The sequence below is a fragment of the Amblyomma americanum genome, chromosome 3, assembly GCF_052857255.1.
Source record: "Amblyomma americanum isolate KBUSLIRL-KWMA chromosome 3, ASM5285725v1, whole genome shotgun sequence".
NCBI lineage: Eukaryota > Metazoa > Arthropoda > Arachnida > Ixodida > Ixodidae > Amblyomma > Amblyomma americanum.
The window spans coordinates 138,386,307-138,404,310 of NC_135499.1; the positions used below are offsets into that span (position 1 = coordinate 138,386,307).

General features: G+C 43.4%; 1 protein-coding gene across 2 annotated transcripts in view; it reads left to right on the plus strand.

Moving 5' to 3' along the window:
• Positions 1-716: 716 nt before the first annotated feature.
• The window catches only part of Pal1 (Peptidyl-alpha-hydroxyglycine-alpha-amidating lyase 1), a 40,291-nt gene continuing 23,003 nt past the window's right edge, over positions 717-18,004 (plus strand). For both annotated transcript variants that reach the window (XM_077657984.1, XM_077657985.1), the window contains exons 1-15: positions 717-972; positions 2,301-2,447; positions 3,205-3,259; positions 3,356-3,455; positions 3,860-3,945; positions 7,175-7,252; positions 7,710-7,758; positions 7,899-7,966; positions 10,797-10,957; positions 11,669-11,719; positions 11,804-11,856; positions 14,371-14,552; positions 15,229-15,352; positions 16,340-16,456; positions 17,293-17,365. In XM_077657984.1, coding sequence (XP_077514110.1) covers positions 958-972; positions 2,301-2,447; positions 3,205-3,259; positions 3,356-3,455; positions 3,860-3,945; positions 7,175-7,252; positions 7,710-7,758; positions 7,899-7,966; positions 10,797-10,957; positions 11,669-11,719; positions 11,804-11,856; positions 14,371-14,552; positions 15,229-15,352; positions 16,340-16,456; positions 17,293-17,365 — 1,359 coding nt within the window. In that variant the 5' untranslated portion in view covers positions 717-957. The remainder of the gene's footprint in view (positions 973-2,300; positions 2,448-3,204; positions 3,260-3,355; positions 3,456-3,859; positions 3,946-7,174; positions 7,253-7,709; positions 7,759-7,898; positions 7,967-10,796; positions 10,958-11,668; positions 11,720-11,803; positions 11,857-14,370; positions 14,553-15,228; positions 15,353-16,339; positions 16,457-17,292; positions 17,366-18,004) is intronic.

Consider the following 18,004-nt stretch of genomic DNA (forward strand, 5'->3'; position numbering starts at 1 on the left):
GCGTATGCTCCTAAAAGCTCATATAAGTCGTTTGTTGCGAAGTTTCGAGCTCCAACAGCCAGAATGTCAGTCAGAAGGCGCTCGAAACACTATTGGTTTAGTTCACGCAACGAAAAAGCTTTATTAAAGCTAGCTGCGGTCCCAACTAGCGTAGTCGCACTATGCTTTGCATGCATTTATGGCGTCACTGAGCTTAAGCGCATGTCAGAAATCTCATTTCAGCATAAATCACTGGGGTACTACTGCCCCACCCCTATACCGGACAACCTTACTAGCTTGTTCTAGTAACGTTGCTTCTGGAGTCCCTGCATGGCATTTTATGCCATATATGACATATATTGCTACTTTTTGCTTCTTTTTTTATGCGCCAAGCTCTCATCGTGTCTCCCGGGTTTGAACGCCCAGGTCTGAGCTGACCAACACGGCCTCCTATTGCCCGAGAGTAGGAACCTGTGTTAGAGATTCCGGTGCCGGCTCCTCTTTACAGTTATTCCTCCGACTGCTACGGTTATTCTGCAATATCTGCACATATTTAAAGTTGGCGCCAAAATAACCGCTACGGCACTTCGGAGAGAATGCTTCTTTTAAAAACATTATGTAATTTTTTTGTTGTTGTTGAGAAAGCCTACTTGGATGCATTGTTTTAGTTATTTTTTAAATAAATTAGTTTTTGTTTTAGCAAAGGAAGCCACAATCGACAGAAATCAATCCAATCCGTTCTGATAAGTAACTTGTTGAGCCAGTTGCGCTTGTGCTTGTTTACTGTTGATAGATACTATCGAGAGTGGCCGCATGCTTGTTTGGTGGGATCTAGTAGATGTGCAAAGCTTTGATGATGACTCTTAAGCCATAAAACCTGTGCTGAAAGCATGCGGTCGACGGACAGCACAAACAGTTTTCTGGTTCGCCTCGAACACCTGAGGTAGTGCTTGAGTTGCGGCGGACTCAACGCTGGAAATGGGTTCCAGACTGGTAGGTTGAGTAACAATATGTTTTACTCGTACGTCGCTTGTAGCCGCTAAATTACTTATAATGTCGATTGAGCGAATAGTATGAGAGAACGTGGTTCGGTTTCTGCTACTTTAAGGTGAACAGTGCGGAAGTAGAACAGGTGTGCGCAGACGCTCTGTTACAGTTACCCACTCTGGGATGTCGCAGGTAGCCACAATCTTGCCGCTTTGATCTCGGTCTGTGTCTGTCTTAACAGTCTGCGCTTTGGCACCATATCGAAAAATCACTGCTGATCGACGAGCGGCATGAGAGTGTAAAGCTGTAACCACATCTAATTTTTTCCAATAACTTGCGAAGTGTGATTGCAGTGCGTAGGTGGCGGTCTAACGTACGGTATTCTTGTTCCTGATAAGAGTACGATGGCGATTACAAAATAAACATGTTTATCGCACTTTACGTAACCTGTCGTATTTCTGTTGGCGTTAATGTAATCGTGGTTCTTTCAGTGCTGTAGACCGAACGCAGGAAACTACGCAGAATAATTCTGCTCTCTATCATGTTTCGTGCAATTTCAAGTCTCTAACGGTTAACCGCCTACTCAAGTTTGGTAGCGGATAATGCTGCGCCTTGTAATCTTGTTTGGCGGACTGTATTTCAGATGCTTGTCATGGTTTGTGTAGCATCCTGCTTTCTTTGCTGTGTTCTTCGTTGTGAGAAACCGCATGAGTGCAGGCGGTGGTTGGAAAACAGGAGCCTTATAATTTGATAAGCATCAGATGTGAGAAAGGGTACGGAGCACCTGTGACACATTTTCGAATGAAGCCTGTCACAGTATCATCACATGTGTGCGTTGGCTTTTTTTCATGCATGATCGGCGTCTAATTGAGAGACACAGCTGCGCAGCTGAACATTTTCTTCGTTTGCTTTTTGACCTTTTTAGGTATGCTGTAAGTGACATAATTGTGCTTTTCTGTATGGAAGTCCATGATGTAGCCATTGTAATCTCGTCGCTAGAGTGGTAGCCAGCGAAGTGCGTTAGCTTTGCCTATTTCAACGATTTAGTCAGAGCTGATGTGGCTTAATTTTGTCAAATGCACAATGCATCGTAGGAGATTTAACTCAGCCGTGCTGTACATCTGCAGTGCCAGGTTGTTTAGACTCAGCGTAAGCTCTCCACTGTGCCATTCATTTGCCTGCAATTTGAATTCTTACTGCTTTGCTAAAGAAACACACTCGAAGGAAAATTTTGTGTGGAAATAGTGCAAATTTTTTAGACCAAAAAGTAACAGCCTGGCTTTTTACCTTGTATTTGACGTTAGCCTAATTGCTGGTGGTTTTGTATTTTCCAGTGGTCCTTGCTAGGCGCGTACTATTTGGTGGGTGGCTTGCTGCTCGCGCAGCTTTCTGAAGGTCTGTGGCGCCGTGGGGAGCCACCACACAACCGGCAGCAGAGATTAAAGACACTGCTGCGCATGCCCGGCGTGCAGCCTACGCAGGTGAATTTCGCCCCCTTTCAGAGCTTTGAAGGTCCAGACGTTTTTTGCCATGTGGATTCAACTAAGTTGTTTTCATTGCATTATTTGGGAGCTGAAATCATGTTTCGTGCCTTAATTTGCTTATAGTTATAGCTCTCTATGCTAGCTTGGCTGCATTAGAGTTGTGTGAACCTTCCTCTAGAGATCAGGTATTACTCTCTTTTCTTTTTGCTATAAGGTTTGCTTTTAGGTGACTGTAGGCGCACATTAGAATTTACTACCATGTCACAAGAGTTCTAAAGAAAAAGAGCCCTGCTTTTTTCTTAAAAATGCCACTTTTTGGGCTAGGTCCCATCTCTGACAACATTGTTTGAACTTGCCAAAAATTCCAGCTAACTCTCTAGTAGATGACTTTTTCGATCTTTTGTTTATTTGCATAGTTATTTGAAAAGGATTGTAGCTGTTTAAATGCACTTCAGTGCACTTTACTGTTCAAGGTGTCCCTTTCAGCCTAGCTGTGAACAGGTCTTCCTTCTAAGATTCTTATGTGTGATGGTCTCGGTTGCTAGGTGCCCATAAACCTGGCATAACTACCTTTTGTTCCAGCAGATAGTATATTCCCGTCTCTGTTACCAGCTACTAAGTCCATTCATCCTCCTAATTAGCCTGTATGCATGCACAGAAACTTGTCTACTTGCTGTTTGCTGCTAGATTAATGGTATTCGTATTCTCATTCCTGGGTTGTTTGGTCATACTTAACCGCAGCCTTTTATTGCAGCCGGATGATTACTACTGTACAGCATATAACTTAAGTTATGAAGAAGCCTACATAGGTGAGATAAGCTGCTTTCGTGTGCAAGTTTTTTTGCCATCGCTTCGGTTAGAACTATGTGTGCAATTTATTTGCTTTTTGGACACTTTTGTTGCAGTGAGCTTTAGGCCAAAGCCAGATCATAGCACAGCAAGTCACATGCTGCTTATCGGCTGCGGCAACGTCTTCAAGAAGGACCATCTTCACCCAGGCTCTTGGTCAGTGTTTCTGACATTCTTTCCCAGTTAACTGGGTAAATATTTTTATGTGCACGCAAAAGGAAGTTAGTTGGTAATTTCTAGGCCTTGTCTGTGAGTATGGAGGTTTATAGCATCATTCTGAGCACCTTTTCTCATGGTATATTTCAAAATTTTTGTGCACAAACACGTGTGCATTTTGTTGGCTGCAGAGGGGAAATGCACCTATACTCTTGCGCTCAGCAACAGAACACGTTAGCCGCTGTGCAACTATAATGCATTATACACCTCTGGTATTAGTAAACATTGCACAGATCCAAGGAACAGACCACTCTTTCTTTTTAATAGTTGCCATTAGTGCATTGTATTTTGCTAAGTTTCTAACAAAATGAATACTGTTCTTTCTTCAATTTTTACTTGTAAAGGAACTGCGACCGCAATGCTGTATGCGACAACTTAACAGTCCTGTATGGCTGGGCCCGTAATGCAGCTAGCACACAGCTACCAGAAGGTAAGCGGGTTTTTCACTTACTGGTGCTTCGCATTGGAAATGGGGTATCATAGCACATTGCTTTGGTGATTCAAAAGCACCACAGCGGAGGTCTCCAGAAAAGTTTTGTCCTTTTGGAATTCTTTACGCTGCACGAAACTGTGTGTACTTGGCGTTGCAACACTTTGTTCTCATCTAAATGGGGCCATTAAGATAAGGAATCATGTTTGTGATTTTATGGCAGAAAAATGGTCCAAGTGCACATGGCTGGATATAAGGTGGATGTTGTGCAAACTGCAGTCGCTGCAGGGTACATTGACTGCCGTGATGATTCTTACCCTTCTTAGATTGTTAGTTGATTCAGTGTATTAAATACCTTGATTTCTACTACTTCGAGCAATGGTGAAAAATTTTATCACCTCATTTTCATGATCTTTATTAGACTGCCATAACTTCTACAAATTTTTCTATGGTACATTTACAGCTAACTGTTGAACCAAGTGAGGCTGGAAATGTTTTTAATTTTTTTCGTGAGGCTTTACTTTAGGAGGTTACCAGTTTTTGCTTAGTCTCGGTGTGTACTGTTAACACCATTAGCCGCCGCGGTGGCTCAGTGGTTGTGGAGCTCGGCTGCTGACCCAAAAGACACGGGTTCGATCCCGGCCGCGGCGGTCAAATTTCGATGGAGGCAAAATTCTAGAGGCCCGTGTACTGTGCGATGTCAATGCATGTAAAAGAACCCCAGGTGGTCGAAATTTCCGGAGCCCTTCCTGTGGCGTCTCTCATAGCCTTAGTAGCTTTGGGACGTTAAAACCTAAAATTCAATGACCACTGCCATATGACAGGTTGTAGCATACTAGATAGAAAACTTATCGTTTGTAATACAAGCTATTTTAGTCGTGTGGTGTTCCCTTCAGCGAGGTCGGTGGCAGCTCGGTGCTAGTGGTGATAAACATTTTATTGAAAACTTTGAGATCACTGCGGCAACCCGCATTGGAGAAATGCGAGAGCATTGCGTTGCTTCTATGTATAGACATGCAGCGACGTCAGCGGATGTGACGTCATGGAACTTTCTAGAACGCAGATTTTTTCCACGATGCCAGTACGCGTTCCATGACTTCATCGGGTGACGTCCAGGTGTTATGTCAACGTCCGTGGCTGTTGTGGCGTCCAGATGTTATGTCGATGTCCATGGCTGTTGTGACGTCTAAGTGTAATTTTCAAGTTTAATTAGTTAACTAATTACAACTCATCAACCAAATTTTTGCCACAGCAAGATCTGATCATGCACTATCTAACACAATCAAACTTTTGCACATTTATCTTCACAGAATGACGTAATTATGTGGACAAGTTTTGCAGACACGAAACACGGGACATAGCCTAGTAATGCTTTCGCATTAATAAACCTAAATCTAAACCTCATTCTTGTAGTACTGTAGTCTGATATAACTCGAGAACGAAGCGGAAAATGCCCCTGGAAGGAGGTCCTCCAGCCAATGGCGTCAACTGATTCTCGTGATGTCACACGTTATCCCCTTAGCCCTGCTAAACTGACGCCATAGGATGTGGCAGATGAAAGGGATTAACCACAGCTTAATCAGATTAACCGCTGCATCATGAAATTTGATTGACGCCATTGGCTGTAGGGGCTTCTTTGAGGAGCATCAGCTGCTTCGTTCTTAACTTGTGTCCGACTATAATTTTTAAGTTGTTTTGGTGCGCACTGACCGTAACTTTGACTTCTGGTGAGCTGGCCTACTTAAGACATGCAAAATAAAAGGACCATTTAAAACCTGCAGCAAATGGAACCTTATTTACTTGAAAAGGCTTGTGAAGATGATAGAACTTTCTGTATTTGTACTCGAAAGGAGGCACTGTGTGATCTTGCAATGCAGATATGCACAGTAATGCCTAACCAGCATCATCATTTTGTGTACAGAACTTGTTTGTGACGTGAGGTACCACCACCACTCACAGCCGGTGGTAGCTGCTGGATGTTGTCCTCATCCGTTGGTTCGCTAGAACTATGCAAAATTATGGATTTTAGAGGTTTCATTTGGCTACAAGGGTGGAGTTAACAAAGGTTTCTGTAGGTAAGACTTATGCATGTCCCATCAAAGCTCACCTGCAGGGCTATGATTAGTTATTGATATGACAGGCAAAGTACTGGTTATCGACAGACAATTTTTCATACGAAGACCTTCGCAACCTCAACCTCTAATACTATAGTATGAGCGTAAATGCCCCCAACCCTTTATGGAGTTATCGAGACAGGCTACATGCACCGTTTGATCCACCTCATCAGCTCCTCCCGGCAGTCCTTGCAAATCCTCCCATGCTCCATTAGATTGCCATGCTCCATTAGATTGTTTTTGTATGTGATGAGGGGTTTGGTTGGAGTGCACCGGCTTGAAACTTTGCCTGTGACTACAGGAAACACCACATAAAAGAAAGCTTGGTTAGTGCTGTTAGATGGCTGATTGTGCTGGTTATCTACCCATCAGTGATCCTGCTTACAGTTAATGTTTCTTAACACTTTGTATCTGAAGTTTGATTCAGTGAGCATTTTCACCATTGGCACCTGTCGGGCTTATAAATAAAAAATGAAGGAAAAGGTTAATTGACTATATTTGAGATGGACATTGCATAGTGTGCACTGAAAAAAATTTCTCGTGGTTGTTAGCTTGTTACTCAATAACAGAGCAATGTTATGGGCCCATTACAGAGCCAAAGTAAACAACAAAAATTCACACTTGGTACAAGCAAAAGATATTCCAAAAAGACCAGCAACTAATCCACACTCTTTCTTGTAACGTGTTCAGAGTGGAATGTAGGCTTGAGTGTGAGGCACTGGGTTTCATTAATCTGCTGTTCTCACACACCTGTGAGCAATGTTTTCCGGCAGTGCAAGGGACAAAGGACGAAACAAGTGCACAGACTGTGTATGTGCACTTGTCTCGTTCTTTGTCTCTTGCGCTGCTGGAAAACAATGTCACACCAACTTGCCCAAGCTTCTACAGCACCTGTGAGCAAGCCACACAGGTCTGGAAGCTGTCGCCACACGCTTTTAGCTTCCACTTCCCTGTCGACGGACAATGAAACAGAGCACTAAAAATGTTGAGTGCCTTATAGTCACTTGTTTTTCAGCAACCTGGCATGGTTATATGTATGACCACTGAGTCTTGCTGCATTTAAGTTGATGGAATTTCATATATGTGAGATTTCTTTTTTTTTACTTTTCTCACAGGTGTGGGGTTCCAGGTTGGCCAGAGAACTCCCGTCAGGTATCTGGTCCTTCAGGTACACTACGACAATCCGTTGCAAGGTAGGTCCTAACCGTGAGCACCTTGCTCTTCTGACTACCTTTTTGAGTGTTTGCCTATGCTTTCCCCTTGCCGTGTTGGGCAGTGCAGCTTCCTATGCATGTGGTCTGCTAATATTATTTTGATCGTGCGGCTATACATTCCGCACCTATATAACTCTCTGTATAATATACAAGTGCGCATGTCGAGAAAAGTGTATTTTTGTTGTTTCTTGTGCAATGCCTGTGCGAGCCTTCAGAATAAATGAGTTAACTGGGTAATGACAGGGTAAAAAGTGAATTGGCGTCTAACCGCTGGATTAAGAAATAACTCAGACTCATCTTGGCTGAAAATCTGGTGTCACCATGGGCATTTTTCTAACGATTCAAAACTTTTATGCTTAGACCGAGCATCAGTGCTTTTGTTGTTGTTCATTGTGATTACCAATTATTGTAGCATTATTCATCATGGTTTTTACAGATGGTGAATCTGACTCCACAGGTTTGGAATTGCAGATTGATTTGCAGCCGTAAGTGTCCTACAGTACTCTTTCCTGTGCCCTTGCCCATTTTCTCATTTTTGTTTGACTCTCTGCTCCTTTCTTATGGGAAAATAAAACAGCTCCTGTGTTAGTAATGTTAATTTTTCACACGCAATTTTTCTGTGCAGGCAGAGGTACTTGGCTGGCATTCATGTACTTTATGCCAAGGAGAGAACCATTCCTCCTGGTCAGCCAAGTAAGCTGCTTAGGTTTTCATACTATGACCACGTGCCATGACACTTGAAAGCATGAAACCTTGGAACAGAGCCATCATTCTGCACTGCTTTTTGCTAGTGTACAGTCGTGCCTCGTTAATATGTACACTTTTGTTCTTGAGCAAATCTCTCTGTGAAGCGAGTCGTCCACAATGACGATTCATGAAGAAAAAAAAGTTTCTGATTAATGTCTGCTTCTGTGGATAGTGGTGGGGGACTAAAGTGGTATAATTATATAAAATCTTAGGAGCCCGAGGGGCGTTATCCTGGTCGCCATTACTTTTTAAATAATTTAATGTGGTGCAGTTTAAAGTGCGTATGGTAGGATATACTGAAGAACGCAGTTGCAGATACCGCTCAAAGGAGGCCCTCCAGCCAATGGCGTCGACCGATTGACATGACGTCACGGTTAATCCTATTTCACGAGGGCACCTGCCAGTCACCTATTATGTCACGCTAGAGGATTAGCCGCAACGTCATGAGGGCCGATTGATGCAATTGCCTGGAGGGCCTCCTCTGAGGGGCATTCACCGCTACTTCTTGAGTTGCATCCGACTATAGCAATCTATGTGGCGCATGACGGTGTCTAGTGACTTGATGATGCGTCTCCTATCGTGACTGCTTACATCCCATGAATTTCTAAAACGTATTTGTACTAAGACAGTGGACAGCTGCTGAAGACAACCTTCAACATAACGTACGCAGCAGAGCGAGCTTCCTTAGCAACTATTCATGCAATATGACAAATTGTAAGGGGCGCCGACCACATTCCGTGACACTGGAAAGGATGAAACCTTGGAACAGAGCCATCGTTCTGCATTTGCAATTCTGCACTCCTTTTTGCTAGTGTTTAGCACTCAAAAGACAAGAAAGGAAATGAATGATTGCAATCATGGAGATTTTGTTTTCATTGTGATCCATTATAACTTTACAAGATTACATGGACGCCAATATGCTCTGTGCATTTTCGCCTTGTCCATTGTCCGAACAGCGAGTTTCCATGTTAACGAGGTAAAAATATATGGAAAATTCGCTCCCCAGAAATTTTCTCCATAATTCGAGTCGTCCATTTTAAAAGGGGTCATATTAATGGGACATGACTGTATATTAAAACTGCAGGAATTAACAGTCATGCAATGTCTTATCTAGAATCTATAAGTGCACTCCTATCATGCGGGCGCAGCATCCCACATTCATTTCCATATTCTGTATTTATACATAGTGTATATTACCCCCTACCCCTATCCTTTCTTACTATCGCTCCCACCTTTCTTTCCTCTCCCTGTCCTTTTATTCCTGCTAGTCGCAGCTCAGGTGCTTCAGGTTGCGATGGCAGATGCCCCTGCTAGCAGCATCTTTTCCTTCCATTGTTATTTAATAAATAGCCACTAACAACAACAACAACACTTTACAACCAATACCAAACTGTGAAATAGTAGAATCGCCATTACTTGAAGAACTGCTTTGATCGAAAACACTCTTTATTTGGACCAGCTTTAGATAAGTATATAAATATGTTCACTAGAATGAAATTTACATCAGATTGTCGCACTTGCAATATATATATTGAGCTTGCTGTTGGTGAAACCATTATTGCGTACTCTGTACTGTATGGAACACCTCTGTAACTGACCATGAGTGCATCGAGCCTGCATGTTTCTTTTTCCAGCTCTTTCCTTGTGCTTCGTAAGTACAATGTGGCAAAATGAATGCCTGCTAACATACTTCTGGGATGGGTGGTTTTTTTTGTTATAGTCGCCCACAACTGGTCTAATGATGAACACACCCGGGTCATTGAAGGAAAATGGGCACAATCAACAATAGGTGCACCTGGGTTCCAGTTCGTAAATATGCTAACTGTTACTGTAGATTAGCTCTGTCTTGTTTAACCTTAGTTCCAAGGAATACATGTGTGTTCATAAATACTATTTTTCAAATTTCAAGCAGATTTCTCACAATGAATGCGGAACAGTTAAGTAATACAGTTTTCAAATGCAAACTTTGTTGAGTTCTTAACAGCGTTCTAATGCAGATATTATCGAGCAAGTGCTCATTGTACTGTCTTTGTCATGTTTTGGGACCTCTCTGAGTTTTTGGACTGAACAGTTATACATGAATAAAACTGTGCAGAACTTAATGTTCTCAGGCTGCTTCAAGTTTTGAGGGCACCATAGGAAAACATCAAATTGTTCTTAACTTTCTAAGGCTGCCATCTCATACATCAGCAATATCACATCAGTGAGCAATTATAATTGATGTCCATCTGAGCACAGCAATAAGGCTGCAAAGGAAGGTGTATAACAGTTTTTTGTGCATTATTCATAGCTGAAAAAAAAAATATTTTCACATTTCACCCTCCCTGTGGAGACATGGCAGCAATATGATAGCAAGGCCACTTCCCCAGCTAAAAGTTGTCATACAGCTACAGGCACCCCGTCCCCTCCCAATCTTTCTAGTTTAGCATGCCCTGCGAAGTTCCCCCCCCCCCCCCCCTCCCCCCGATAAAAAAAATTGCCTTGGGCCCCTCCCGAAAAAAATTCCTGGCTACGTGCCTGACAGCTGTCAACATAAAATATATGTCCTGGTTTGCTGATCAACCTACCACAAAGCCAGATACTCCAAGGCTTATATTCTTGGAGCTTTCATTTATTTTGAATTATATAAGCTTAACGTCTGTTGCAGCAAAATTTGTTGCTTCATACTTTCTGATACAGTAATGTCGTGTGTAGCTTTCGAAGTAATGTTGACTATCTTTTTTTTTTCTTCTGAGCTGCATTATGAATTTGTGGCTTGTATGTTCCCCCTCTGTAGACTTCCCTGTGGATGTCAACTGTGTGGCAAGCCGAGAGGAGACCATTTTTGTTTTTGCTTACCGGGTGCACACACATTCCTTGGGGCGGGCAGTCACTGCCTACCTACTGCACAATGGCCAGTGGTCCCTCCTGGCCAAGGGTGATCCACACCAGCCCCAGGTAAGCACAGGAAAATTGCCTGCCTGCCCACCATTGATAGTACGTGGGAGCACAGAGTGCATCACAGTGGTTAGCTAGTTAGCAACAGGTGTGTCACAAAGTTACTTATAGCTGCATTATGTACGTATGTCATCACTGTTGGACACCTATAGAGCCTCTTTCATCTATGGCTAAAGGATTTGGTGGGTGAAGTTACTGTTTCATGGTCTACTTTCATCCATTCATCCTGCTCTCCACCATTTGGTCTGCTCTGCAAGATTTGGACGTCTTTGATAGGGCTTTGATGACTGAGTTCCACTGTGAAGTCCATTTGTGGTCGAAAGGAATTTCTGTTTCTGTGTCACCTAGTAGGTTTTTGGCAAAATCATCAAAAAACTTCATTTTTCAGTCCGGCTTCTTCACGCAGGAATGCATGTGCACGTCAGCTGCATTAAGCAGCCTGTTTTTGGTATATAGTTTTGCTATGTTTTCTTGTGTGCTTAATGTATAACCAGAAATGCTGACTAGCTACAAAATGGACATGCAAGCATTCTTATGGCTGCAAGGCTATTAGGAGAAAAACATTACTGTCTGCTGCTTCATAATGGTGACTTGACCGACCGACAAAAATATGAAGAATTTGCTACGTAGTCATTCTTTTCTTCTAGCAGAAAGAAGACAAGTGGCTTTATATTAGTCGCTTATTTTGATCCTGTTATTGCTGCTTTTCAGGCTTTTTATCCTCTGAACAAAACTGTACCGGTAAAGCCAGGTGATGTTTTGGTGAGTGCTGTTCACATTTCACATCTTCGAACCAGCACCGCAAAGGACGACAGTGGGCTCAAACTGGTTGGCAATACTTTGCAGGCATCCCGCTGCACATACAACACAATGACCAGGAAACTGCCCACAGAAATTGGGTGAGTGTAATTAGCTTGAAAATTTTCTTCACTGCCACTAAATGACTGCCCAAAGATGTGCTTTGCAATGTTCATTGCCTCTCATTCTGTTTGTAATGTACTCATAAGCTGCTGCAGGGGCAGGTTTGCAGGAGGTGCAAGAAGTCTTTAGCGTAGCGTGAATGGCACGATGATCAGAGTAGACATCAAAGTTGCTACAAGACATTGTTGCTTTCGTGTTCAAGTTCCTCACCTGTAGTTACTTAATGTTTGCATAGTGGCACCTGTGTATTTTGCTTGTGTGTGCAGCATTACCACAAGCAAAGCATGCAGTTTTTTGCCTTGTGAAAAATTGTTCACAAATGAAAGGCTGTTATTTTGTTTTGTTCTCATTGGCCTAACTGAAAACACACCGTATGTGTTTGCATGACATGTTGGACTCCTCTTGCTTTCATGGGTTGGTGCCAGGCTTTTTCTCAAGGCATTAGTGCGCAAAAAAAAAGGACATGAGCATTGACACAGAATAGGGGGCAGATTATTTTTGTTCTTTTTTTTTCCTTTGTTACATTTTCTCCCTTTTGTATTCCTGCAATAAAAGTGACACTGTTTGTTTTTTAATACTGGGAAGCCTCTGCTTGTTAGCATGGACACCTTGTTCATACTGCATTTATTGAACAGCAGCCTGCTCATTTGCAACATTTTAGGTGTTACATTGTCAGTCTGGCTTATTTATGGGGGCATCCACTGTTAAAGGGAACATGTTTGTGTCTAGCCAATGTAGTCCTCAGCACCATCACCTGTGGAAATGGGATGAATTGCACAGAGAGAACACTCCTCTGTGTCATCTACCGCAAGAATTGCTCAGCTTGCCACGCCTGATACTCACTCAGTTACTTTATTTTCTGTTCAGTTTTTTTTTTTCCCCTGCCATGAAGAATGCCTTTGCGTCACAAGAAATGCGTAACACATTAGTTGAGCACGCTTCCATGCATTCGAGTGAGTTTCTCAAAGTGGCAAATTGGAGAAGGCTTGGCCCTTTAGCAGTTGACACACTGGAGGCAGCTGCAGTTCCGAGTGGGGGTGCCGCCACGATTGGAACAGCAGCCCTTCCATCAACTATCGACGCTCCCTTGAGTGCCGAGTGCGTGGTTGAAACTAAACAAAAAAAAAGAAACTTGGACAACATCTATTAAGAGTAGAATGCGAATGCGTTATCGGGCTGCCGGTTTGCTGCTTATCGACAGCCACCATCGGCGGCCTCGCGGGAAGTGGGCAGGGTGGGGATGCCGGTTCTACGTGTTGACATAGCTGCTGCTCAAGGCCAGCACCAAGAGCGATGCTATGGAGCCGCGCAGCACAAGCGCAACTACGCTGTAGCATGCCTGATATCTCATTGTCTCGCCTTTGTTTATGGTGCAATGCTTTGGTTTCGGTTTTAAGTCGACCCCCCCCCCCCGCTTCGGATTTTCAAATTTTGAAAAATAGGTCGACTTACAATTGCGTAAATACGGTACTCGCATAATGAACCCACTTGCATAATGAATCCACCCCGCCATTTTTGTCTGAGAATTAGCTTTTTTTTTTTCCTTTAAAGCATTAGCTTTTCTTAGCATGCAATTCAGCATGCCAAGATGCTGCGCGCTGAAAACATCACAGCGTGTGTCTTTTGACGAGAGCCCCTGCATGAGCGGCAGGCTTGGCAAACTTGGCCGACCTCCAAGATGCTGCGCGGTCTTGACGGGGCACCTGAAGTGATGGCTTGCTCGGCGGACTGTGGTGCACCCGGCTGTGGCAGTGTATGTTTAAAAAGTTGGCGAGTGCTTTAGTATCGGAGGGGAGAGCATAGCAGTTTAACCAGAATGTTATAAAACATCCTCTACACCTTAATGCCATGGAGAAAGCAGGACCTTCACACCCCACGCAATTTGATGAGCTCAAGATCGGGAGTGAAAATGCCTAAACCATCTCACACCACAGCTAACGCTTAAACATTCACATTACACACTTGTAACCATCCTGCAGGCTTTTTAACATCGCATAAAAAATGCATGCCTGACCTTTGGGGCCCGTGTTCAACATGTTTGCTTTATCTCGCCGCGATGGGCCGGAGATGTTGACTATCGTAAAATCGTCGGATCGCACCGTGACCCAGCAAACACCTTTCAAAGAGACGATGCTGAGCACCGGCGACACAAACACGGCTGACCACGTGCCTTTGTTGATGATAGATGTATGGACAGACAACAAGCAGGCGGGCGTACGTAATATGAAACTTCGACTCTCCAAAAAAATGTGTCAAAACTTTTTTTCTCTGTGTAATGAACCCTCCTATCAAATTGATGTCAATTTTCTGCAAATAAACTGGGCTCATTATGCCAGTAAATACGGTATTTTCATTGCAGTGACACTATTCCTGCTTCCACCCAAAGCTGGTACTGCATGCAGTGATGGTCATGCCCTCACTTGATTATTTATTTTTTAAATTATGGAGCATTGAGTGCAAAAGTCATGAAGCTTGCTTTATGGTTCATGCAGGCCGGGTGCCACGCAAGAGATGTGCAACCTGTACCTGATGTACTACGCGTTGCGTTCGAGTGGTCGCACGTCAGGTCAATGTGAGAACCTGGAACGACCAGCATTGGTGAGCCAGCTTCCACTGGACAGCAGCGGCGAGGACACCGTGGTTGACGGCTTTCCATCGGTTGGCAGCCATTATGGTGAGCCATTGGAAAGCCCTTTCTTAATAGCGTCTCTGAGGCTGTAAACGCTGACTTTCAGTTCATTGAAGAGGTAGTTGACATAGTGGCCCTCTTGATTTGTTACATGACCAGAGAAGTTTGTACAAATTTTAAATTGTGGGGTTAACGTAGCAAAGCGACACATGAGCTATGAGGGACACCATAGTGGAGGGCTCTGGATTAATGTCGACTACCTGGGGTTCTTTAGCGTGCACTGACATTGCACAGCACACGGGCACCTTTTGCATTTCGCCTTCATCGATACAAGGCTGCCACAACCGGGATTGAATTAGCCAAGCACTTCAATCACTGAGCCACTGTGGCAGTAGAGAGTTTTTTACGTAACAATGCATGTGTTAGGCCACTGTGCTTATTTGTTCTCTATGCATATATGCATATTTCTCTCTCTTAGGAGTGGTTTGGAACTCCTCGTAAAGTCAATCTGATTCTCTTATAATTTGAAGGAGTCTTGTTTTTGCCATGGGTGCAGTCATCCTGTTAGTGCACTTTAATTAACAAATGGCAACACCTGCTGCGTGCCATTCGTGGTGATGTGAAAATGGTTATTATTTTGAAAGTGTGAGCACACCAGCTCAACAGGTTCAGCAATAGCTGTGTTGTTTACATCAGCACTTACTGTCTCGTTCCACCACAGTGTTCTCGGCTAGTGAGGGTTGGCCTGACTCAGAAGTACGCCTTGGCCAAGTTGTGGCCGTGTCGGTGGACCTGGACGGGAACCTGGTCGTGTTCCACCGAGGCTCCCGTGTCTGGACAGCACAGTGAGTGCCCATGTCTGGACTCTGGCTTCCTTTTTTGCAAAGATTACATTTAGAGCCGCCGCATCTGGCAGGTGTGAAGGAGAACAGGCTACGTTCTTTCTTGACAGTGCCTTATGTTTGAGTGAGATGTATTGGCATATCAGGAAAGAAAGTAGGAGTAAAAGGCCGATCGGTTTCTCAACGGTTCTTCAGTGAACATAAACAATTTTTGTGCCACATCTGGATTACCTTATGCCCGACATAGGAATGAAATGCTAATCACCTGACTAGTGGATTTGTGCACACTCCACCCATGCTCTAACTGCAAAAACTACAAGAGCATGCAGCTAAAGAAAACAATGCCACTGTGCCGAGCTCTTGAGATCGACGTTCATTCAAAAGGCAAGAAATATAGAAGAGCAGAAAGCCCCGGAAGTTGGCATGTGCACCACTCTGTTTCTGTTCTAGTTGATGTTCCGATATGGGTTATACATATTACGTTTCGTTGTGCCCCAGTCAGGAAAGTAGCCTTGTTCATGGAAAGGAGGCTTCTCTGCCAGTACTGGGATTGGTGCATGTAAACACTTTAAGTTGTCAGTGGTGCTGACAGTGTTCTTGTTGAGTGAAGTTGTGCTGATGGCTAGTAACAGCAGCTTGTGTGTTCTTTTCATGCTTTTGATTTTTTGCCATGCTGAATGTCATACTCTGGCATTGAGTTGCCTGTGGTGGGTTTTCATTTGCTACTCAAGCTGAACATTAACAGTTGTCTTTGAAGAAGGCATCGTAACTTGTCATGCACTTCTGTTTTATTCTACGAGAGGTTGTTTTAATGCTTTCTTCTATCACTTGACAGCTATTTCTTTGGAACTACTCATGAAGTCATTTTGCATGAACCGAAGGGCTAAAGCTAGCCGTTTAGTGCGTTTTTCTTCTAAACAGTTAGGGCCCACTTTTTATTCCTTTTCCTTCTAGTCAGAAAAGCATGGCAAAAATTATTTGATCATGCAGGTCTTTTGACTACAATGACGTCTACCAGCGGGTCGAGGAGGGCCCCATTCCAGAGTCCACGGTGCTCACCCTTGAGCCTGGAAATGGGCACCTGCTTCACCGATGGGGCCGCCAGCAGTGAGTTTTGCTGGTTTTGAGACACAAAATAGGCATCCCATAGAAATACTATCGAAATAGGATACCCATCGATAATGCCTCTATTTCCCTTGATTCTGCGAAAAATCGCAGATTTGAACACTTTTCACAGAATTGTGTGTTAGCAGCCACATTGTCTATTTTGCTGCTATTGTTGTTATAAAATTCAATATAGGAATTACAGTATGATGGATTGCCAGTCGTAATGCATTACATTTCAGTAACATAAACGAGTCATGTCTCAACAGAAGTCGTTGATTGTCTGACCCCTTTTCATGAGCATGATTAGCAGAATTGAAAGAGACCGCACAGACTTTTTCATTGCAGCCAAGCACTCCTTTCTACATCTTTATAAAGCTACCCATTTTGATTCGTGTTTTATATGAACTAACAAATACACCTTTGAACAGTGCAAATGAAGAAAAATGTTGACAAGAATTTAAAAAATTAATATGTAAATGAAACATAGAATAAATAAATAAATAAATTTCAAAACACATTAGAAATCTTGCCCTCCCACTCCACACTCAAAAAAAAAAAAAAGTTCCGGAGTCCCTGACATGAGGTGCTTTCTGAAGGGCGATTTGATGTCTCCCACGGAATTTCGTGGATTCTTCTCCATTCACAGAGTTTAAAATATTCTGCTGCAGAAAGTTGGAGGCCTTACTCATGAAAATGTTCACCTATTATTTTGCAGTTTGTATGCATATTGGGTTCATAAAGCCTTCTAGCTGGATATGCAACTTTTTTGTTGCTTGCATTTCATGCACACCGTGCACCACTCATTTTCTTTTTTTTTTTTTCACTTTGCCATTCAGATTCTTTATGCCTCATGGCCTTACAGTTGACAGAGATGGTTTCATATGGATCACAGATGTCGCACTGCACCAGGTGAGTGCACTGTTGGAGGCTGCTTGTGGTAGCAAATTCATCGCAGTAACAACTGAGCCATAGTATACCAGTATACCTGTGCTTTCAATGAAAGTGGAGACACAGCATTGCATAGATCACATATACTTTTTTATATACCGTAAAAACCCGCGTATAATACGAGCCCAAACATAATACGAGGTGAAGTTTTAGAGACGCGAAATGGGAAAAAAAAAAGTTTTACCCACGTGTAATAGGAGTGACGAAAGCTCAGAGAAGACATTTATTCAAATCGCATCCCGCACTTCAGTTCAATCACTTTCCTCTTCCCCAGCGCTTTCTTTGGACATTTCTTTGTCCGGCAAGTCATCCCAAATGTACACACCTTCCGTGCCATCGAGGACGTTCGAGATGCCGCACCTCTTAAAAGAACGACACACAAGATCTTCTGGGATGGCCGCCCACACATCCACGATCCATTTGCACAGCGTGGCTGTCAAAACCCGCTTCAGCCGTCCGGTTGGCGTCACTGCAGGCTCGCCTGAGCACATCCACTCTGTGTAGCACCGCTTGACTGCGTCCTTGAAGGGTCTGTTTACACAAACATCAAGGGGCTGTAGTTGTGACATCATCCCACCCGAAATCACAATGAGTTCAATG